The sequence below is a fragment of the Amia ocellicauda genome, chromosome 19, assembly GCF_036373705.1.
Source record: "Amia ocellicauda isolate fAmiCal2 chromosome 19, fAmiCal2.hap1, whole genome shotgun sequence".
In the NCBI taxonomy this organism is placed as follows: domain Eukaryota; kingdom Metazoa; phylum Chordata; class Actinopteri; order Amiiformes; family Amiidae; genus Amia; species Amia ocellicauda.
In genome coordinates, this window is record NC_089868.1 from 5565158 (window position 1) to 5590627 (window position 25470).

The 25470-nt window shown below is 37.8% G+C and overlaps 1 protein-coding gene across 1 annotated transcript in view; it reads right to left on the reverse strand.

The window, feature by feature from the left end:
- faf1 (Fas (TNFRSF6) associated factor 1) overlaps positions 1-25470 on the reverse strand; it is a 252547-nt gene that overhangs the window by 60641 nt on the left and 166436 nt on the right. Inside the window, exons 9-12 of the mRNA XM_066691639.1 lie at positions 15973-16068; positions 15506-15629; positions 9939-10002; positions 8273-8354 (exon numbers count right to left, since the gene is read on the reverse strand). Of these exons, the coding sequence (XP_066547736.1) occupies positions 8273-8354; positions 9939-10002; positions 15506-15629; positions 15973-16068 (366 nt within the window). The remainder of the gene's footprint in view (positions 1-8272; positions 8355-9938; positions 10003-15505; positions 15630-15972; positions 16069-25470) is intronic.

Genomic DNA, 25470 nt, shown 5'->3' on the forward strand with positions numbered 1-25470 from the left:
AGAGGTTAAAAGAAGACCTTGTAAACAAAATTCACAGATTCCCTGAATCTCGGTCCCTGGCTTTCGGAAGGGGGACTGTCCTCTTTCAACACTTCAAAGAGCAAACGTATGTTAAGATCCAGGTTATTCTAATTTGGAAAAGTAAGAAAAGGGAGGGAAGTGGGGGGGTCAGGGGAAAAAAAAAAAAAGAAAAAAAAGTCCTGCTCTATTGTGGCTTCAGGAGAATAGGAGGGGAGAGCACGGCTGTGTTTGCTCAGCGATTAGAGGTTTAGTATAAGCCCCCAGCTCCTAGCGGGAAAGAGCTTCTAGCTCATTCACTAGGCCAATTGAAGGCCCTGAAAAGATTAAACACTCATGCTGAGAAGACAAGTAAATGCAGCTTGGAAGGAGGGAAGAACACACACACACACACACACACACACACACGCATGCATACACACGCATACACACACACACACACACACACATCCCTCTATGGAACCACATGGAAACTTTTGGAAAGTGTTTAGTTAGTGGAGATGCCACTCTGACCCATTCTGAATTCCCAAAAGCCTTTAATCTGCCCAGTATGGCAAGCCAGCTTTCCAATAAAAGTAGTACACCCCCCCACACACAGAATCTCATTCCCAATTCATTTACTGTTCATGTTGAAACCTGGCAAAAGAGTGTTTCGCTGGTTTTGTTTCATTTTCCAAAAGGCCTTTCATTATGTTTTTGATTCTCCTCAGTTCATTTAATTGTCGGAACCTTAATGAAAAATTTTAAAAGTATTTGTGCCGCCTGTTACAGAAATGTGGGGATTGAGGGTTGCTAGGGGTTCCTACAAAGCCACAATACATTTCCAGAAAGACAGACCTCTGTATTGATTTCTGTCTGTGCTGGTCTGTTTTGATGTGTTTTTTGATTAAGCTCAGTGGCTGAGCTAAAGATCTAAAGATCTTAAACTCTACCGGAAAAAAAAATCAAGTGTGACACTCAAGTGTAACAAGAAAAAAGCTCTGAAGTGAGAAGGAACTGGTAAGAAAAAATTAAAATAGAGAAAGAGTGAATAGGAATGGCAATTCGGGGCTGTTACACTGCCATTTCTGATCCAGATTAAATGCATTGGTACATTTGATTCAGATCAGTGGAGACATGTCTACACTGCCATTTGATCAGCAGCCCCAGGGGTCTTCGCATACACACTATCAAGCAAGTTCAAACTTAATTATATGTATATATTAGTCATTTAAAACAGAGTTATATCAAAAACTGTTGTTTTATCTCATTATAAGTAAAACCAATGCATTTTTTCGCAACCAAAGCACACATTTTATTTTTATTTTTAAAATAAAATAGCAAGCCATTTAACCAGTGTTCTCTCTATCTGTTCCACTGATATGAAGGATATTTGTCTTAAAAATAAATGACATGCCGCAGTGCATGCCGGAGCCTGAGCCTGTCGAGTGTCCACAATTCCAGGATAAAATACTACGCAAATACCACGCAAAAGCAAAACTGAACAGGTCTATCTCTAGGGGTATCTCACTGAGCAGCTATTTTATAGCTGAATTGCTGAGGCATTCCCACTCATTTTTTTAACCATTCCAACCAAATAAACACAGGTCACAGGTTCTTCAACATCTACCATTCAGAAGCGACCTATTTTGTGATCTTTAGCCCTTTTAGGTAAAAAAAACAATGCACTAAAATAATAGCTAACAAATGATCATAGAACACAATAGATTGTTAGGAGAGCTCAGACGTTTTCAAAAAAGTGAATTAAACCTATAACAGATTTCCTGCAAATAACGCAAGTATTTAAGTGTGTGTGTTTCTGGTCATTTCCTATATTACAGGAAATACAGATAAAACATCTCCATTCAACAAAATTTTACAAAGATATTTCAATAATGAATGTGTGTAACCTACACTTAATTCATTTGCAAATAAGAAAATTTGTAGTAGCTTGCAAAAACTAAACTTCAGAAATGCAGGCAACACAGCTTCTAATTGCTATTTATTCTAAATAGCCTAACTCTTTAATAGTTGGAATCCAGTCTATTTTTTATTTTTTTAACGGCAACATAAAAAGCATTCAGATGGTCATTAAAATTAGACTAAAATGTACATAAATAGGCACTGCTTTGTACAATTGATAGGCTTAACACTAGAACCACCACAGCCGCTTTTTGTGCAATTAAACAAAATATCTCTGCGTATGAGAATTTCTTCCGCATATTTGTTCTTGTATGTTAATAAATATTTGAATTAAATACATATAAGGTGTTTCAGCTGTAAACTCCTCATAATGTATAAATTATAAATACTTTCTTCTCCAACTGCCAGACCTGCAGTTTATGCGGTAGAGCTGACAATCTGGGCTTTGTAATAAAATTAGTCATTGTGAAAGATTTATAATCGTGTTGATTGCTGACACACGTGATTTTCTGCACATCATATAGGCTATTCATATATTATCATTATTTATTTTATTAGCAGATTTGTACCTGATACAGCTTTTATCTGCCTGTCCTAATTGGCACAGCAAGTTTCTAACTTTGCTTTGGAATTCAATGTTGATCATGTTGCAAACCCAGGTCTCTTGATCAGTCACCTGTTTGATCATGTATGCTAATAATTGTATTACATCTGCTAACATATGTGCATACTGATTTAAACACCAGTTTACCAGTTGTGTATGCGCTCGTTTTGAAAAAAGTAAGAAAAACACTTTAATTTTCAATGTAAATGCAGTTTTTCTGCCCTGAAAATGTTATGTGTGATGTTAATATGAAAACTAATAAGTTTTACCATTTTTGTCACACAACTGCTTAATAAAGGAGCCACATATCATGTGGGTGCGGCGGCTGTATGTAGTAAGAAATGTCGGCGATTCTAGTGTTAAATAGGAAATTGCAGGGTTCTGAAACTGATAATATTAAACTGCACTTGCTTTACTTTGACAGTAGAAGTGACAAGTCTTTCTGATATCAATGCTATCTGTTGGAGAATAACCAAATGCAGTAGCTTCAACTGCATCAGGGTTTAGAGAAAGATGTTTCTCTAAACCAGGGGTCCCCAACAGGTCGATCGCGGGAACTCTCTGAGGGGCTCGCCAAAAGAATTAGAAAATACAAGCAAAATAGCAGCTTCCCCCGAACCCGGAAGAGAGTCTCCCCCCCGGGGCACCAGAGATTGCCGGCGGAGATCCTTACACAAAATAGCTGTCATGATAAAAAAGGTTGGGGACCCCTGCTCTAAACCAATGGTCTCCAATCTTAGAAGTGTAGAGCTCCAATCGAGCAAATTTCATACCCTTAAATCACTGATTACAAAAAAGTTAGAAACATTAAATCAATTAAGCAGGTATTTGAAATTCAGTAATTCAGAAATTATTTGGAACTAACAACTGTACTGAATGTCCTTCACCACTCAAGGACTAGAGTTCTCTTAATTGAACAAGTTGTTTGACTTTCATCATTAACTCAGGTCTTTTACAATTGGTTATTTAAGGTGGACTGTTAAGGCTCCCCAAGACCAGGGTTGGAGACCACCTCTTGAGAGGTCACATCATGTGAGTCACACAGCAGCCCTAAGGACACCCACACCCTGCTTGAACAGAAAACATTATGGGGACTACACTAGACAATTATATGGAGGAAAAAAAAAAACAGGCACATTAGTTAAACAGTTGATACGATTACAAACAAATTATGACATATAACATAATTGTACTAATACCTGCTCTTTAAGATGACTCCCTCTGAACTTAAAAAATAAATCCATAAATAAATAAATACATACATACATACATACATACATAAATTAATAATAATGAAAGATTCTTAGATTGGTTAGCTACTAACAATCAAAAAAGCAAGAAGGGCTATACCATCCCCTTCTTTTTGATCACCATAATGATAGGATACACTCCCTAACCTCAGTGTGTTTGTGTATCATATGGGGGGGGGGGGACTGCAATGTGGTGAAAAGCCAATCTGAGTACACCACATTATTCACAATTACAAGCTAATGCTCACTTCTCAGGCACTTGTCCAGTTCATCTTTCCTAACTGCAATAGGCAACAGTTGGCCTAAAACTGTAAAAGGTGTGTTAACATCCGGCATATTTTGCCTGTACAAACTGTGTAATTATTTGAAATTGGAGCATGCATTTTTCTGCACAGGTGTTCAGCTTGTGGTTCAAAGGTGTAATCTGTCTCGCATGTGCAATAAGATAAACAGCAGTTCATTGTTTTCCTGGTATATATTTATCCTTTTAAACAGGTTTTTAACATAACTGTGAAGCATAAAATAAAATGAATCAGGAACTTTTAATAATTGTTTTGTTTTTCACAATTAATTAAATCTAAAATTCAAATTTTGGGGGAATTACTACCACTGTTATTGTATTTATTTGCAGTTTTAAGAACATGAAGAATATAAAAACACAAGACTAAACACACAGGCTCTGAGGAAAGCAAACACTTTCAAATGAAGAGCTCCAATTACAATCAGCAAGAATGGGAGGTTCTGGTCAATTCTTTAACAGATGGTGGCTTTAATTACTGAATGGATGCTGCTTTGTTCAATGGCTCCTATAATAAGCATCTTATTAACTTATTTTGTTAGCAAAAATATGTAAGCATAAGTTTTAAGAGACTTTCCCCATCTAAAATGTATTGATGGATATTAAAATACAATATTCCGGATCATACAGTCTGTACTATACATCATAGAAGTTATAGTAGTACTTTGTATTATACAGCAGAGTTGGAGGTGTTAAAGCAACCCTGTTCTGGCCTTTCATTGGACTTTACAGACAAAAGTAATTTCTTAGAGTACATTATATGAACAACAGCTTAAATAAGCTCTAAGAGTTATAGTAGTTATTTTTGAAGTTAATATTAAATATTTATTTCTCAGTCATTTCAGAGGCACAAACTCTTTCAATTTCTGAGATCTCTAGTTAATCTTTATTATTCTTTTTTATTTTAATAGCAACCCTTTTCGGGGGGATTACCCATTACACTGTATTACCATATGTATTGCAAGAAGCCTCCCTTTACCGATATCGAATAGTACCAGACATTATGAGCAATGTAGACAGTGTATTTGGTAGTCTAAAGGTATTAGCAGGGGATATGCAAACAGTTAAAACCAGATCTTGTCAATATGCCACATGGAACACTGTTTCTGGTTTCAGTAGTAATAGAGCAGGTTACCATATGACACGTACCACAATGTGTATGATTATGGAAACTTCAAAGTCATTGTGGGGACTATTATATGGAACACGGGGGAATACTGGAGAATACCAAGGTGGAATCCAGTCACATCAGAAAGTGCTGGAAAGCGGTGTTTCTAAGATTCCAGTAGTCATTAATGCCAAGGTGAATTGTATTAAATATTTAGCAAACAGATCATCTATTAGGCTATACATTGGAAAAATCATCCATAAATCCTAGAATAAAGTTAGATTGTCAATCATTTTTCTTTTCATAGAAATGAAAGCAATGAAGACAGGGTGTGATGAATATCCCTTCTGCAATAGAAATTATTCCAACAGTTTAAATTGTTGCTTTAGTCTCCTGGTCTTGGACTAGGTGACTCATCAGAGATGAAGGCTGAAAGGATGAAGCAGCTGTGATTAAAAAAACGGAGCTCAAGATGAGAAAGCATTGGGAAGGTGGAGGGGGAGTGAACAATGCCCAGTGCAGTAATGAATTTTGATGCGCCTCCTTGTGAAACACAGCGGAGAGAGAGTGGGGTTACCCGATTAATCAAAACGTTAAAGGGACTTCAAAAGGATGGAGCAGAGATGGGTGGCCTGTCTGTGGGCCATGCTGATCTCCTGGCTCAGCAGCCCTGACCGTTTTCATTAAGGGGGATTGAGTGCCTGTTCTCCAGAAACACTTCATCAAGTGTAGTGTTTTACTTAGTGATTAGCCGGGATCGCTTTCGAGAGAGCTTCAGAAAATCCCCCTGAAATCTGCCCATTCCAATAAACACTTAATGAGCATCGGGGTTGACAGAGGGGAGATTTAGACCAATTTTTCAAGAGGTGGTGATAGTGGTGGTTAGGAGAAGGGGGGTGGGTTATTATTTACTGTTATACTAAATCTCCTGTTCATGAAGCAGTTGCGGCTTTTCCAGCCTCATCTTTTCATTGTAAGGAAGGAAAGGTCAGCTGCCAATCACTTTCCTTTTTGTTTCTTTTATTTTTTCCATTTCCTAAGTCTGAGACATTCTACACATTTATACAGGACAAAAAAAAAACCAGTTTGTTCAGTAGTGAGGAAACCTGCTGGGACCCAAGCAAGGGCTGGAGAGTGTTTGAGTGCAGTCTGAAACTCTCCAAACATCTTGCAGCTTTCTCTTGTTCTAATAAGACTGTAATCCACACAAGCTGTCAATTGATACAAGGATCCTTATAAGGGGGAGGGAGGGAAAAACAATGCTAAAAATACTAGAAATTAAGTGATTTAAAAACTGTTCTTTTACAGGAAAAGCTATTGAACCTATGAATCACTCTATTGGTTTTATATTTGTTTTTATTTAAATTCACCTTTTATTTGAATCAGTTTTCAATTAATTCTGACACTCATTGTTTAAATAATATTGTTAATTAAACTAAATGTATCGATTGTTTGTTGAACACTGATTCAGCTGAGAGAAAACTATAAAGAGATTTTAAAGACAGGAGTGTATAAGCCAGACTGCTTGAAATAATTGATAGATCGATAGAAATCAATGGAAGGTTGAGAATATTTTCAAATACAACCATATTTACATTTGATCTGATATGATGCATTTAAATATACACTACAGCTGACGGGATGTATATACATAAAACAATCAAAAATTAAGCAAACACTTCTGCCATGATGACTTCAAAGAAGTGTTTACTCTAGCCATTTTATCTCCCTTTTGTGGACCATTTCAGGTCAATGAACCAGCCCTTGGCTGACCACAACTGCTGTCTGAGAGTAGGGACTCAAATCTAAAGCCAGCCTCTATACTATTTCTACTCATCACTAAACAGAGCATTGTTGTTTGGGTTTCAAAAAGCAACGGACAATATGTGAAATACCTTTCAGAGCTAATCAGATTTCAGTGCAAAACATATTCCACTTTCAGAATTGTAACAACTGACCAATATCTCTTAGACTTACATATTAAAGTGAGAAATAATTAAGCCTTAATGCAATTTTTTTTTTTTTTATTTTTTTTTTTTTTTTTTTTACTTTTCACACAATTTCAAGAGATTCTTTAACACTGCTTTGTGTTTGGTGAAATGTACATTTCATTTTCCACAAAGTCTGTGTGAAAACGGATGTATTTGGAATAATATTCAGCAGCAGAATACCAGTACTGCAATATGTTATGTATGGTTCAAGTGGGAACTTTATGGTTAAAGTACAGCCTTCTTGTTGGATTGATTCTGTCATGTGATCTTTAAAACTTAGTTTCTTTCTTGGGCAACCTGCTTGTCTGCTTTTGGAAAATTATTTGCTCAGATATTGCTGGCAAGAAATGTTATGTGGAAATTCCAAGTCAAGTGTTTTGAATTTGGTAGTAAACCTTGAAGAATGTCATTGTATGCCTTGATCATGTAACTGGCATTATCGGAGACAAATCCATACACACTATTAAAATTAAAATGTGTTTAACCCTGCTGTGGTACCATGGGGTCTCTGTGACCCCACCCCAATGGTACTGTCAATGGAACTTTTTTCATGGCACCAGAGCAGGGTTAAACATTTCACAACACCCTGTGCCACTGAAGAGTAATTCACACAGTGCAGATTAACTACTGGCTAATATTACTTTCATTTCAGAGTTAATTGATAGTCCTTAGAGAACAGAGATCATAGTTCAAAACCTAGTGATCTTTTCTATCTGTAGACTTGTCAGTAACTTAAGGAACACCGTTAGACACCACCACTTTTCATCTTGCAATTATGGGGTAGATATTCACTTTTCAGTTGACCTGCTGTCAATTTTCTTTCACTTATGTTTTTACTGGAGGTTGTCTTTTGTCAATCTCACCTTTTCATTTTCAGTTTTTTCTGGTTATAAATGTTGGTCATTTGTTGACTTTCAAGTGTGGTCTAAAGATAAACTTCAAGTTACGCAAAAAGGTGTATATTGTTGTGTGCATTAGCTCAATTAAATGCTTTTTGATTGTTATTTTTAATGCCATGTTTAGGTCTCTCAAGGTTTCTTCCAATGCTCTGGATGTGCGTTGCGTTTTAAGGTCAGCACGACTCTATAGAGGTATACTCACATCTCTGGCTTTCCCATAGAAGGCCTCTTGAAATGCAGCCTCGAGCGAGCCAATGAAGAACACTGGGTGGCAGTCTCCATATCTGCAACACAGACACAGCAAAGGACTCTCAGCACTCAAAAATCTACTATTTTCTTTGAAGGTCTCAATGTAAGGTGCATATTAAAAAATCTTGTGATTCCAATCTTTGTCTGCTAAAACAACAAGATTTATTTAGATATTAGATTATTAGGAAAAAAAAGTGCTGAAAAAACAGCCACACCTCCTCCATGTTCAGTAATCCCAACAAAAACATGTTCTTGTTTGTTTTATATTGAATTGCATCCATACTTCAAAGCCAAATCAAATTCATATAATGTGTTTAGCCAGTAAACTGTAGAAAAGCTCACATTTGACTTTTCTGTGATTTGAAAGAAGAATATTGTTGTTATTATATGTTATTATTATCCTCTGCTTTGAAGGTTTTTTTTTTCTCTCAAAAACCCTTGCAAGGAAAGATATCAGCATGCACATTAACTAATGTGAAATTTATTTACTACATTTCCATAATTTTCAGTAAGGGAGAGAGAAAGCCATCATCTGACTAAGAATAAATACCTTTTATATTCACATCCAATATCTATATTTAGGCCTAGACCAAATCACAACTTTTTGTACCCGCAAATTGCAAATTACGAACTTGTATCCTATCTACTGGCAATTAATTAATCCACAAAGGGTACAGATTTCTACTTTGTGATTCACAAGTTTTCATTTGGTCTAGCCATTAGTCACAAACAATGTTTGTTTCTGTATATAATGACAGTTGCTTTGCCCCCATGTACCAAAAATTTTGAAAAATACAACATACACATTTGGCTGTCTAAAAAGTCAGTTGAAATTGAATACTGTTCTTTGGACTTTGGAATGCCCAATATTTGTTTCTTTGGAATCACGTATAGGCTTAACTAAATCAACTTTATTGGCAATAGTAATTCAACTTAAACATCATATTTTGTTTATCAGTCCTTTTGTAGAAGATGAAAAACACCCAATTGGTCAAATTAAAAAAAAAAAAACCATTTGATTTACTTCTCTTAGATAAGCACCAAGATTTATGTGACACTTCACGCGCTTAATGTGGATGGATGTTGGCAGATTAAATGAGAGCTCTGGAACAGGTATTGCCACAACACATTACTTTTAATACTGATGGAACAGAGGACTGATGTATGATGTATGAATGATGTCACTGATAACAATGAGCATGTGCCTGGAAAGCTTTAGGAGTCGCAAGTGTTGAACCATCTCACGAAATCCTGACAAACCGTATCTCAAATGGAGCCAGCTTTGTGCCCTATGGTTGTATGTACGTTGTATGTACTTAATTACGCATGCACGCACGCACGCACGCACGCACGCACACGCACGGATTTTGCGCTGCTTTAACCATTTGGTCAGAGTGTTGGATGTGTACTTAGGATCATGATCATGCTGGAATGTACATATGGAACCAAGCTTAAGCTTCTTGATAGAGGGCACTTAATATATTGTAAAACTGTGATAGAGGTCACGTGAAGAAAACATGTTTTAATGCAGTTTCTGCTATGCGTTTCTGATACATAGTAATTTATAGGTATTGTACATTCTCTTTCACCATTATTGCCATTGTAACCCGTCAGCTCACCTTGTTGAAAATTCAGCAGTAAAGTGCAGTAAGGCATCTCCCTCATTTTCAGCATTTTCAGGCACTAATATAGATCCATGGAGAAAAAGTGGAAGAATTAGAAAACTAACAATAAAACAATGTTAACAAAGACAATAAAAAAGGCAAACAAAATGCTAGGTTATATTGTCAAACATGTAGAATTTAAAACAAGGGAAATAATTTTAAGACTGTACAATGCACATCATCTGGAATACTGTGTACAATTCTGGGCACCACACTTCAAGAAAGATATCGCTGCTCTGCAGGGACACATAGACCTGGGGACACAAATGGAAATTGGGCTTAAAGGCATAGAAGATAAATCTTCTGAAAAACTGGCTGATATTGTGATGCCTTGGTGAAAAATAATTAATTGAAACCCTAATTAATTATTGTTGTTCATTCATTGCAAGGTACTAGGTGCGTATCTCTACTGTGTATTTCAGTAAACAGTTGTACTGCAAGAGGTAAGAAATGTCATAATATGCCTTTTTCCAGTTGGTTGGTTTACTGTGTGTGACTTGATGTAATTAAAAAAAAAATGGAATCATTCACATATTTTTGTGTTTGTTTTCTCCAGATCACTAGGACAGGCGTCAGATAAATTTAAAGAGGAACTCCACCAAAATTCCAGTTTTTCAGGTAACTCTATAAGTAGAAACATTCTGTGGAGTGTGCTTATCATGTCCAACTCTTTCTATGTACCAGAATTAAGAGAGAGAGAAATAGGCCATGAAGTTTCCCTTTAAATATAATGGGAATGTGTTGTGCTGCTTCATGTGGAATGTCCAATTATACAGTCTGTATTGAATGCAGTATTAAAGTAAAGATGTATTTGATCCCTTTTCAACTATCAATTGCTGGTTTATGTTATTTACAGTTTATTAATTTTTTATTATTCATCACATGCTTAGTATAATACATATATACACTGATCAGCCATAACATTATGACCACCTGCCTAATATTGTGTAGGTCCCAAAACAGCCCTGACCCATCAAGGCATGGACTCCACTAGACCTCTGAAGGTGTGCTGTGGTATCTGGCACCAAGACGTTAGCAGCAGATCCTTTAAGTCCTGTAAGTTGCGAGGTGGGGCCTCCATGGATCGGACTTATTTGTCCAGCACATCCCACAGATGCCCATTGTAGGCGCTTTCGGCAGTGGACAGGGGTCAGCATGGGCACCCTGACTGGCAGCCCCATACACAACATACTGCGATGCACTGTGTGTTCTTACACCTTTCTATCAGAACCAGCATTCACTTTTTCAGCAATTTGAGCTACAGTAGCTTGTCTGTTGGATCGGACCACACGGGCCAGTCTTCGCTCCCCACGTGCATCAATGTGCCTTGGTCGCCCATGACCCTGTCACCAGTTCACCATTTTTCCATCCTTGGGCCACTTTTGATAAGTACTGTCCACTGCAGACCAGAAACACCCCACAAGAGCTGTAGTTTTGGAGATGCTCTGACCCAGTAGTCTAGCCATCACAATTTGGCCCTTGTCATAGTCGCTCACTCAGATCCTTAGCTTGCCCATTTTACCTGCTTCTAACACATCAACTTTGAGGACAAAATGTTCACTTGCTGCCTAATATATCCCACCCACTGACAGGTGCCATGATAACGAGATTATCAGTGTTATTCACTTCACCTGTCAGTGGTCATAATGTTATGGCTGATCAGTGTATATATTATATATATACCATACTGTGCAAAAGTTTTAGGCAGGTGTGAAAAAATGCTGAAAAGTAAGAATGCTTTCAAAAATAGACATGTTAATACACTTGCACAAAGTCGGGGATTTTGTAGGCATATAGTCAGGTATATGCTTAAACAATTATACCAAACAGGTGCTAATAAACATCAATTCAATATGTAGGATGAAACACAATAATTAACTGAAACAGAAACAGCTGTGTGGAGGAATAAAACTGGGTGAGGAACAGCCAAACTCAGCTAACAAGGTGAGGTTACTGAAGACAGTTTACTGTCAAAAGTCATACACCATGGCAAGACTGAGCACAGCAATAAGACACAAGGTAGTTGTTTTGCATCAGCAAGGTCTCGTCTCTCCCAGGCAGAAATTTCCAGGCAGACAGAGGTTTCCAGATGTGCTGTACATGCTCTTTTGAAGAAGCACAAAGAAATGGGCAACGTTGAGGACCATAGACACAGTGGCTGGCCAAGGAAACTTACTGCAGCAGATGAAAGACACATCATGCTTACTTCCCTTCACAATCGGAAGATGTCCAGCAGTGCCATCAGCTCAGAATTGGCAGAAAACAGTGGGACCCTGGTACTCCCATCTACTGTCCGGAGACCTCTGGTCAGAAGTGGCCTTCACGGAAGACTTGCGGCCAAAAAGCCATACCTCAGATGTGGAAACAAGGCCAAGCAACTCAACTATGCACGAAAACACAGGAACTGGGGTGTAGAAAAATGGCAGCAGGTGCTCTGGACTGATGAGTGAAAATTTGAAATATTTGGCTGCAGCAGAAGGCAAGAAGGGCTGGAGAGTGGTACACGAATGAGTGTCTGCAGGCAACAGTGAAGCATGATGGAGGTTCCTTGCAAGTTTGGGGCTGCATTTCTGCAAATGGACTTGGGGATTTGGTCAGAATTAATGGTCTCCTCAATGCTGAGAAGTCCAGCAGTGCCATCAGCAGAATTATCCATCATGCAATACCATCGGAGAGCCATCTGATTGGCCCCAAATTTATTCTGCAGCATGATAACAACCCCAAACATATAGTGAAAGTCATTAAGAATTATCTTCAGCGTCAAGAAGAACAAGGAGTCCTGGAAGTGATGATATGGCTCCCACAGAGGCCTTATCTCAACATCATCGAATCTGTCTGGGATTACATGAAGAGAGAGAAGCAACTGTGTCTGTAATGGCTGACAAAGTTTGGGCGCCAGGTGGACATAGCAGTAATCCCACCAAAATAATACAGCTCTGGAAAAAATTAAGAGACCACTTAACATTGATTTCTGAACTTTCTTCCAGAGCTGTATATTATACCAGGTTACCAGGATGCATAAATCATAGCTATATGTATACCAGTTTCAACACCCTGTGCCGCGTAGCGAAACAACAGACTAAGGTCTAGCATGTAGTGGTGTAGTAGTAGGTAGTAGAGAGGAAAGTAAACACAACGGTAGACAAATCAACACTTATTGTATTAATTTTCTCTATTTTTGAATGACCATGGGATGCTTGCGTAACCTGTAGCATACTACCCCAGATACCAAAATACAAACAAAACAATACATAAACAAAACAACGACAGTCCAATGATAACCAATAACCATTGGATACTATTAGAGTGATGGACAATCAATATCGGGGAGAAGTAACAGAAGAAATGAGTCAGTCTCTGAATAAACAGTATTCAGATCAACAAGGAAAATGAAGTTCACTTGAAACCCTTTCCGATGACTTCCTATTTGTAGTGCTGCAGTCTGTGGACTCCCGCTGTAATGATCCCAGTCCTGGACTTTCGGGTGTCTTGATTATACCAGTTGGTAAGTTCCAAAGCAGAGTAGAAAACATCCTTCCCTCGATTGTAAAGATAGTAAAGAACTTAACCATTCTCCAGTCTTCATGAATCACTCTCAGTGTTTGTACATCATTGAGAATAATGCACATTGTAGTTATATTTTTATAGGGTTAAGTTGGTTTTAACAAAATAAAGAAACAAAGAAAATAAACAAAGACAACTGCTGCTACAGAAACAGGTAGCATGTCTTCTTGTCCCACACAATAAACCTTCCCCATCTGCATGGCATCTTTATGCAGGGCGTGTAAAACAACCACTCCCCTTCTCAACACTTTTTCAAAGTCTAAAGTGACAGACAATTACATTTCCATCATCACAACTGAGGCTGCTTAAATCTACAGAAGAACTGTGGTTAGTTCTCCAAGATGTTTGGGACAACCTACCTGCAGAGTTCCTTCAAAAACTGTGTGCAAGTGTACCTAGAAGAATTTATGCTGTTTTGAAGGCAAAGGGTTGTCACACCAAATACTGATTTGATGTAGATTTTTCTTCTATTCACTTACTTTGCATTTTGATAATTGATAAATAAAATCTATTAACATGTCTTACTTTACAGCATTTTTTCACACCTGCCTAAAACTTGTAGCCCTTTTTTTAAATGGTGCAAACAACGGGTTTAATTGGGAACCAACAGCAGCAGTATTGCTTCAAAGAGCATCTCTAGGCACCAGTGACAGCATTTTTTTTCCACACCTGCCTAAAACTTTTGCACACTACTGTGTGTATATATATATATATATATATATATATATATATATATATATATATATATATATAATGCTAGAGAAACAATATTGTTTCAACACAATTTGAGGGCAGTACATGTATACTATTGTGCAGAATAAAAATACATCTATACAATACACCTCATGCACTGTAACAGTCCATTAGTCAGGAAACATTGGTAATAGAACATTTTGAAGCTTTCAAAATAACTCCCTGGAATGGCGGATGACACGGACAAGTAAATCCATCTTATTCATAATACAGAGTAATTACTACTACCACAATTGTACAGCGACTTGGAAGGGCAGATGTGAAGCGAAAACATGTGGCTGGACAGAGAACAGCTATCTCGAACAATCACAGTAAACACACAGACGCAAACGTTTATGGAAGCAGAATAACTTTTAACTGGGAGATTTGTGCTTTGAAGGGTTTTGGGTTTTATTTCAGACTGGGAGATGGGTCCTCAAAACGTGATAGCTAACTTGACAGTATATGTATTCTATTGTATCATACTATATTTTTTAATGCAAACATGTTCTTTATGTAGCCGACACATTGCTGCGAAATTAACTTTGGGAAAATTATAAATTAGGAAAAGAATTGATAAGCACAGTGTAACAGCCTTTTCCTTTGGGTGCATCTCTGGGAATTTACATTTTCAGTACAGATCGATTTCGGTTTCCTAGTTGAAGTATGTGTGAGTTTTTTTCTTATTATCATCATTAATAAAAAATAATAATCATGCACAAAATATTATTAATATGACACACAGTACAATAACCAATTATTTAAATGAGCTATGGTGCTTGTCTACAGCTTATTTAAAAATGTATATAACACTGGACACCGACTGACAGCTTGGTAAAAGTATTCAAACATGTTTGAAAACCCGCAGACGAGCCCTGACAAGTGCCGACAAGCAAAATCCGTTGTTATCCTGTCGCATGTGTCGGTTTCACATGCACACTACACCAACACAACAGACACAACAAAATTGGGTCGGCGTCTTGTCACGTCGATCTGGTGTGGGGTGACCTTTAGTCAGGACAACATGTAAAAGGCTATATAAAAATTACTGTTAAAACTCCTTGGTGAAAGAATGCAGTGTCCAATTAATTAATATCAGAGGATATTCTGCAATCATCCTCAATTTTGCTCATGACAGTAGACGGTCATGCCAGTCAGTGGTGCCATGCCCATTATGCCAAATTGTGTCCTGGTAAAATGAGGTTTCAGTGCAAATAAATACTCACTCATGGGAGACTTCCGAGAGCCTGAGGTCCCCATTCCAAACATTTCCACCTCATCCACTCCGAATTCTGAGGCATCTTCAAAATCATCACCTTCACTGTCGCTTACCATGTGGACATCTGTGCACTGTTCACAAATATAAGAGTGTTTATGCAAACTGACAAACCACATTCAAAAATTACCCACTTCTTTTCACAGTGTGAGTCAAGACAATCTGGAGAGATTTAACTCATAGGTAAATGATGAGGCTCTCGAGTTCGCAGGCACTTGTTGAGCCAGACCAAAGAATCATTGGCCAATTAATTCTCACCCAAGCCTGGCAGCACTGAGCCAATTATGGTATCTAGCAGTTGAGAGCCACTCCAGCCCTATATGCATTAAATATAATGTTTTATGTAATGTTTTAGTGACCTGTGTCTGTCTAAAGTTCCACTGTATACATAATGCTCAGTGTGTCTGGTTCACCCACCTCCTCACTCTGCTCCCGGGTGTTGGCGGGGGATGACCTTCGGCACACAGTGAGGTGATGGCAGGGGTAGCTGATTCCCGCAGCAACCAGTGTCAGCTGAAAGGAAAATATTTTTTATTTGATTTGATTTTATTAATTCATAGTAACTTCTGCCATAGCCCACATCACAACAATCTTTCATGTTATCTGGAACTGACTTGCAGCAAAAGCTCAAATGGGTGAAGCTGTTGCCAAGTGGAGTCTCTAAAGACCTTCTCTCCCATCATGGTTCAGGACTTTTGAGATAGAAAATTGTTTCCAGATTTATTTTGTCAATGTCAATTTATAACATTTCTGTGATATTAGCTTTGATCTTTTGACTGATCAAACTATCCATCTACTATCTTAAGGTGGTTAAGGATGTTTTAATTTATACATTTCATTTTGCAAACAGACTGTAACACTTTAGGTAAGGCTTACACAGTTTAAAGCAGCATATACTGAATTAATATTTAACTGCATTTAGCTTTAAAATGTAAGTATTTTCCTTCAGTTATAACCAATAAATCAATGTTTAGGCATCAACACAATTCCTTACAATTTACTGTGACCTCCTGCCCTTCAAAAATTTTCTTGACATTAGTTTATTATTAAATTATATTTTATTTTTGGAAGGCAGAACGGATTTAAATTCTTTCAGGAGGAGGTTAAAGTTTATTGGTGCCAGAAAATGCCAGAAGGCACTGTAAGAGCTTGCCTTGTTTTGTGCAGTCATTTTACAGTGCTAAACCAAACAGCCCACACAACTCAATCCTGGGCTTCCCTGAAACTAGATTGCCAAACTAGGGCCAATTTGTGCCAATTTTTCTCCAGTCCTTATGGTTACAGGTTTAGAATAGGAATGGAGAAGCTGGTCCATTGCCTATGAGAGAAGATTAACTTAAGCCAGGTAAAGACACACACACAAAGCAGAGGGATGACTCAGTACAGGAGCAAACAACCTAAAACTGCTCAGAGCCATTACAAACATCTTTTAAAAACAGTAAATGTTACAAAAGGAACAAACAAAAATGGCATGTTCATTTATTTATCCTTTAAGTTTAATGTCACTGAGGTATTCAAATTCACAGCTCTGCCATAAAATGAGAAGCAAACATTGCAGAGTTTTCTCTTTCCCCACTACATTTCTGTACCTGCAGTAAAAAGATCAGCTTTCTGTGTAAAGCCCCATTCACAATCAAATGTCAACCTTTTGCCTGCTTTTTTCCCCATTACACCCCCTTTACACTGGCTTTGAAACCCTGTAAAACACAGGCATGTACCCTTGTACACAGAAAACGGAGAAAGCCGGCATTAACCTGTAGCCTTGGGAACGAGATCCTAGAAAAGCATGTCGTTTTGGGAGAGGAGACACGGACCAATATTCTGGATGTCTTTGTAAAGTTCGATCATCTCCCTGTTTTTCCAGATTCCTTCCATTGTGTTTTAATGGGTTATTGGTTATTAGCAGGGAACCAGTTTGGTTCGTACTCACTACCAAGAACAAATGGTCGCCAATTTAGGGTGCTTTTCGCACTATGAACAGGTCATCAGGTTGTATGGTTGTGTATTTTTACAGTGTGGTCACTGGATCATTTGAACATGGTCACGTAACGAGAGGCATTGTGTGGGGTTTTGACATTTGGCATTTTTAATGACCTGGTCCGTTTTTTGTTATGTTCACAGTCAACTGCTGGCCACCCTACTGTAGGAATACTCTGGCCTGTTTTTTCAACCATAGACTGAAGCGGAGACCAGCTCATTCCAGTGTATTTGACACACCCTACAACACCAGACATAGGTTTTTACAGGATGTACCATTCTGGAGTCTATCAGTCTACTAATGTTGCTTTGTTCAGGCCTTTGGTTAGAAAACAATTAGATTTTCATTCCTACCCAGAAAGAGAAACATTGTCTCACACAGCTGTAAAAATACATAATGCAATCCCCTCACATTGTTTTTGTCCCCTTGTAATATAAGGCAGAAAAGGACACAGGCTCTAGATAGGCAAAGGTGCCTTGGGAGGAAATCATGCACCTGTACAATTTAGGTTTAGTATGCCAATTAGTGAGGAAAGAGACTGGGAAATGTCACCCTACTGGTGCATTAAGGAGACACATCCCACTTATCCCAAAATATACAGCCCACTTATCCACAGTGTATTTTTCTCTGCAGAAAGTAAGCTCTTAGTCCAGAGCAATGAACCTCTCCACTCTGTACATTTGCATAATCTTAACTTTATTTAAGTGAGGTTGGCCCCCCTTAGTTTGTAGGTACTGTAGCAGGTTGGGGGGCCTGTCACAAAAAGGGCTTGTTTGTAGGCGGGGTCTGGTCTTGAAACACACAGTATGGAGGCAGGCAGAGGGTACAAAACAGGCTTGCTGTTGGTTTATTACTTCCCACAATGGCAAGCACAGTGTCAACACAAAACAAAAACAAAAACCTAGCTCTCTTTGAGCACTAACTAAACAAATGGTCCCTAACTACAAACAAACAGTAATAACAATAATAGTAAATGCCGAACACTGGGCAGCCAGAAGTATAAAAGGGGTAAGGTAGGTCCATCATCAAAGTTCGTTACCGGTGGGAGGTTGTCAGACAGTCCGGGGTTCAAGAGGGAGAATGGTCCAGGTCCAGAAAAAGTGTCTCAAGCCAGTGAATCAGTCAACTTTCAACTTCCTTTTCCTGCTCTCCCCCATCTCTCCATCTTCTTCTTCTTCTTCTTCTTCTTCTTCTTCTTCTCACCCTCCTGTGCACCTTGATACCCCAGCCAAGAATGCACACAGTGGTTGGTTTCCTGCTTCCGTTTATAGAGGAAGTGGTGGGTGGGGCTATGGCTATCAGGAGCCCTGCTGGCTTCTGGGGTTTGGAGTCTTGGAGGAGAGGTTTTGTAGTCTCCTCCACTGAAAGATCCGCCTTGACCCCGGCCTTGCCTCTCACACTGCCAAAGCAAAAATTGTGTGAAAGGCAGAAGTAGGGTGGGACAGTGTCTATCCCTTATTCACTAAGGTGCATTGCTAGCTCTATACATAAAAGACCAGACTAATATCTTTATTTTTTGCTGGAACATGGACATTTGAAGATCATCTGTTGCCACAGAGAAGTGTAATTCAAGATCTAATTTCTTTAGAAGAATTTTGAAGAGAGGAAGAGCAAAAATAATAGTTTTGCTGCCATTTCATTTTAGCTATGGTGTTTCAGGTCTTTACTGTCTGTCACAAATAAGATAGTGTTTCATGTTTTATTAGAATTACATTTTACAGATCTAATGCACTGCCTGATTACATTGGCAGACATATGAAATGCACTCAAACACTAAAAAAGAAGCACTGGCATTACTTTTCTGAAGTATTTTATTAAATCTATTCTTTATTCACTGAAGCTGTATTTTTCTACTTCATATGCCTCAATGGCTTCTAACTGTTCTTACTGTAAGTGACTACACTCCTCTTAATAATTATTGAGTATTCTGTTCATGCTTTTACTACTTTCCAATGCTATATTATTAGAACAGCAAAGCACTTAGAGAAATCCATTATGGGAAAAGTGTGGTGCAGGAGTGAATGATCAGAATTATCAAAGTGCAGAACCTCACTGGAAATCAAATGTATATAACAACCTTTGAAGCACTGATACAATTAAACAAATAATAATAAATTAAAAACTGTTGTGTGATCTCATTACAGTGTCTGGACAGTGTGTTTACATGCAAGTTTCAGTAATGCCAAACGTTGTACTTTAAAAGCAGTGTTACATGGACAAGTCATTACCTTTTGCCAAAAAGGTTTTGCTGTATTTTTTTAGGGACAGCAACGCCACACAACACAACAGAATATTACAAAAACAAGTAAAACATAGCTGAACTAAACACATGGACTCAAAAGGTATAATGATGTGTTCATTCCCCATTTCCAACTAATTATTGCAGAGGTAGGTTCAAAGCACATCAAACATAAGTTTCCCATCTGATCGCGAGTTTCCTATGAGAAGTACCTTCTGGCGCCACCTTATGATCTTAAGGGTCTGTATTGTTGCATTTGAATAATTTTATTGATAAATGTGCACCTGTCTCAGCCAAATGCTACATTTCCACTTCTGCTAGATACTGTAAAAGATGCATGAAGTGACAGAGGTGCCAGGTGTAATGCTGACATTGCTGTGATTAGGACACTATGTGTGAGGGCAGTTAATGAACTTAGGTGCTGCCCTGTAGCAACAAGTTGATTTGGCAGTACAGGGTCCCGAGAATATGGTGCGATGCAGGGTTTCAATGTTATCAGCTTGGCTCCTCTCTCTAATTTGGTTAAACACTGTCTCCCAGATAGTGCCTAAGGAGCAGCACAACCAGTAGAGAGTGAAACGATCTATAGAAGAAAGTCTATTCAAAGATCAGTCATGCCCTGTAAAGAACCTTGCAAGGAGACAAGACGTCAAATAGACAAAGCAATAATTGAAAACAACTAGATCACAAATAACAGTAAGCAAAAACAAATTTGCATTTTAGCACAAGTGTGTTAAGACTGCTTGACAAAAAGTATAATGTGATGTATTTGAGAATATTTGATCTACCTGCATGTATTTAAGAAATTGTGTAAGCTGCAGTACATTTATTTTGACAAAAAATATTTATGTATTATATATATATATATATATACACACACACATACACAAGCAGACTGCAGATTACTGATGACTTCCCTCAAATTGACATAGGATGTGAGAGCACACTTGATATCTTCAAAGTTATGTTTAATGAATACATTCCATACAAGAATAGCTAACATTTCAACCAGGGTCTTCTTCAGAGCAATTTACATATTTTTAATGTTAATTAAATCTATAACTTAATTTATCAAGTGTGCTCTCACATCCTGTGCTTTTCCTGACGAGTCCATTTGAGGGTAATCATCAGTGGATAGCAGTCTGCTTGGATTTATTGCCCTATTGTGATTGAGCACCTGCTACAACTTGCAAATTACTTGCTGAAGCACGGAGGTATGCCTTGATTATAGATAGATAGATAGATAGATAGATAGATAGATAGATAGATATGATACAATCACACCTCTATTGCAATATGAAGGAAACATTTCCACATTTCAAACAAAAATGCAGTTAAACCATAACTAAGACTTTCTTGCAAAATACAACTTATGGCAATCACAATATTTATAAAAATGAATTAGTAAAATATATGATAAATCAATTAATAAATCAAACAGGTGCTGTAGATCAATTAAAAATTAAAGTTGATGATTAAAACCCCTAATACATATATATCAACCTAATTAGATTGGCAGTTTTTGTTAACAGTTTATTAAAAAAAAACAATTGTAGGCCACTCTAGACACATTTCCTACTATTACTCAAACGATTGCTGCTGGCACTTGATGTGAGAATGGTGAAGTATGTGAAACCTTGATGATAAACCCTTCCTTTTAAGCTCTTAATAAGTGTATATACGTTGATCACTTCCCACTTTAATGAAGGGGACAGATTAGGGTATGCAAAAGTTCAGTCCAGATCAAAGCTTGACCTGTGTGTCCCCAGGCCTCTTAATGACCAGTGGGCCCTGGGTACTATCTCCTGGCCCATTCAGAAGTGCAGGAGGTTAACCCCAGTGACCTGCTACTCTGCTGCTCACAAAGACAGCACCTCTTTTTCTTTGGATTCTTTTAATTAACACTTGCTTTAGGGAAAAGGGCTCTCCCAGTTTTTGTAAGTGGCAGTGTTTTGAATGTGTGTCTGGCTGTGAGCGTGATATAATAACTACTGACAGCTGTATTAGAGCCTCTCATCCCATCACCTGGATCTCTGTATTTTGACTTGGGGGTGGGGGGTGGTTAGCAAGGTTTTCTATAACAAAAAAAACAAAAAAAAGTCCCACCTAGAACACCTGTTAGGCCTATTCAGGTTAGACTGACTGTTTGTGGACCTGTAATTCATGATTAGACTGATGGCACTTTCCCCAACATTACATTCAATACTGGGGACTATGTTCTTTGTGGAATTGTCAATACAATGGTGGGCTACTCTCCTTCATCTAACCTATAACCTAACCATTTCTTTGTTTAAATGTTACCATTTAAATATACATGGTCACAATAATACAAATTGAAAAAATGTAAAAGTTATAATTTTCCATCAACCCAAATATCCCATTCAGTTTTATAAAAATCTGGAGATTAACATTTCATGATTAAAAAAAATAAAGAAATGCCTGCCAAACTGCATTTAATGAGGTCTGAGCTGGGCTATGTAACCCACTATAATATACATTTCATGATTATATAGACTTTAAAAACAACTCAAGGAAACAATTTCAGCTACCTATGGTTCTCCAGTAAAAACTACCAGCCACTGCCTACTGATTTGTTTCTACTCTTCAATTTAAAAAGCGCCACTGCATTATATGCAGCCAAACCTTTTTTCCTTGTCATTATTTTTAGATGGAACATTGTGACAGTAATTTAAAATTAGTACAACTGCTATAGTGAACACCACTTATTGAAACAAAGAATTATGTTATTATACAGATGTATAGACAAACATTAAAAAAATAAAAACAACGTATTAGTTAAGTTAAAATTATTAATATTATTTTGAAGTACTAATATTGTTTGATCTTTAGTGTGAGAGATAGGAGTTTTAAAATAAAGCAAGCTGCTGTCATACACTCACTAACAAATATTTGACTCAAGTCTAACAAGCGTAGAAATGTAATGTAATTAAAAATAAACTATATGAAACAGTAACAAGTAAAACTTGTGGGAGGTTAGGTAATCCTAAAACTTCAGACCATGAATTTCTGCCAGTAAGTTAGCTTTCATCTGAGGACTTCCTCATATAGCAGTTTTTGTTTAGCAAGCAGAAGCACGTCTCAAAAGGACACTTCTCAGGCTCCCCACTTAATGTCACCTGAAAAAAGCAATCACAAAAGGGCTCTGTCTGGGCTTATCGCTGAGCCTTGTCGCTACGGCAACCAATGGGAGACTAAGCTTGTGTGGGCCCACAAATTTAAGAATCTATAAAAGCCAGGGCTAAGGAGGCATGTGCAGCCCCTCAAAGAATGACTGCATTAATACATTAGCAAATACGCTGAAACACTGGATAAATGTCAGCAATTATGGGGAAGGCGTCTAATAACGATGTTCCTTGTCTATCAATCCCCCACGGGGGCTGATATGCAACTGCCACTCAAACTACCGGGCCCAGCACTTCTCTCACCAGACGGGAAACCACCGAGCATTCAGATGGGCACTTTAAGGAAGGGGGAGAAGGAGAAAAAAAAAAAGTAATAAACGGTAATGCGCTTCAATCATCGCTGATCACAACTGTCAACAATTCTCTCCAAAGGGGCCTGGAAATGCTGTTGCACTGCCTGCCACTCTGATATGAGGCAAGCTGTCAGAGGGACTGCATTGACAACTAAGCTCCTGCCGACAAACTGTTTCCATCGAACTGTCCTTTTTATTTCATCCCCTTGCCCTGTTGCTGTTATTAGTTTTGATGGATAGGAGAGGAAAAAAAATTATAAACAGCCGCTACCAGATTAATCCTCCCAAAACACTTCAGCTGTTATTCTAGGCAATGCGAACAGAAACAGTCTGGTAACAGTCCACTGGCTGAACATATTTTGATTCATTCCACAAGCACTGACATACAGTTATCTTGGACTCTAATGTTACTTTAGGAAAAAAGTAGTCTCAGAATCCAATAGTTGAGGTTTCAACCATGAGTCAAAGCCATGAGTTTCCCAAAACACTGTACTCTATTAAGAGGTCTTCATTTCATTTATACATTTTCTTTCAGTCCTGAAAAGGGAGCTTCACTGCAAACAAATGTGCTGTACTGTATGGTTATTCTCAGTACATTTTCAAATGTAGAGCAAAGGCACTGTGTTTTATCTACAAAGCTACAACTTAGAGAGTTTTCATTTTTAAAATGTAATTAAATACAGATGGAGTGTAAAAAAACTTTGTTATGCCATATTCTTCACACAATGGCAATGCATGCCTTTTTTATATATAAAATTATTTAAATAAAAGACTTGGCTGAAGTAGTAATACTACTGTAAAAATGGTTACATTGATAACAAACCTTCCTGTTGTTTCTGAGAGTTGAGCACAAGGTAGAATTATACCATGGGGTATGACATTTACTTATTAGCTATATTGTTGATTATTCAGTAGCAAATATAATCTGTTAGATTTGCATCTTAATCTGTATTTAATTAATACTCATTGATTCTTTCAATTATTCCTATATATGGATTTAGGCTTTGTTTGGTTTTGAGGTCTCAACCTATAAATGACTGCACCTATTTTTCTCAGTGCTCACTACCTTCACTGAGTCGGAGAGCCTCTTTATCTGTCACCTGTTTCTCTAGATTATTTTATTACCATTCTCTAATAAACATCTTATTGATTCACTGTGGTCCTGTGGATTCCTTGGAAATTACAGTATCATGACATTATGACCCATCCTACAGTTGACTCTTCTGTGGAGCTTCTAGTTCTGTTACAGCCAAACAAAATGCATTGTCACTTCATATTCCTTCAAACCAGACCACATACAAACACTTCAACAAAGCAAGCATTGAATGATGTATAACTTGCACTTGGTGTTGGGAGACTTACAATGTTAAGGGCTAGTTTTACAGACTTCCAGATTAGCAGATGTTATTACTCAATTTCTTAGCAGACACCCTTATCCAGTTGTTGTACTATAATTGTTATATCACATTATTACCCATTTATACAGCTGGGTTTGTACTGGAGAAATCTAGGCAAAGCACCTTGCTCAAGGGTACAACAGCGGGGAGGAGGGGTGACTGACTCATGGGGCAATCCTGATTGGGTTACTGGGGCGACTAAAACATTTGGCCACACTTTGGTTATATTGATTACTTAAAACTAAAAATTACTGCTTCTGTAGAAATGTTTGGGCTCAAGATACGAGGCAGTTGCATTCCTGAAAAACATTGGGTTGGCGCAACTTGGGGAGCATTATCACATAACATCATATTGTAAAAACCTCTATTACAATTAAGGTAACAAAATTAAGATTTTATTTGTCAATACATTTATTTATACAGTTACATCATACTCTTGTGATTCAATTAACAGACATAAATCATTATCAAATCTTAAATCATTAAGAACTATCTAAGGCTCCTTAACATGAATTCAAACAGAGGCCCAGAAGCCACAGGCAAAGATGTCTCTCTCACTCAGAGTGTACTGGCTAGGCAAGCACCACAGCTTCCTCTGCTGTGCTGTGCATGATTGCGTTTGTGGTTGGCACAGCTTGGGTAGAGAGGGACCAAATGAATGGTGACACTTCAGAGCTTTCTTGATTGCTCTGGGATGCTCTAAAACCATCTTAAATTTGTCATAGTGATCAAGTTCATTTAAATTCTCGGTCATGCACTGCAAAAGTTTTAGGCAGGTGTGAAAAAATGCTGTATAGTTAGAATG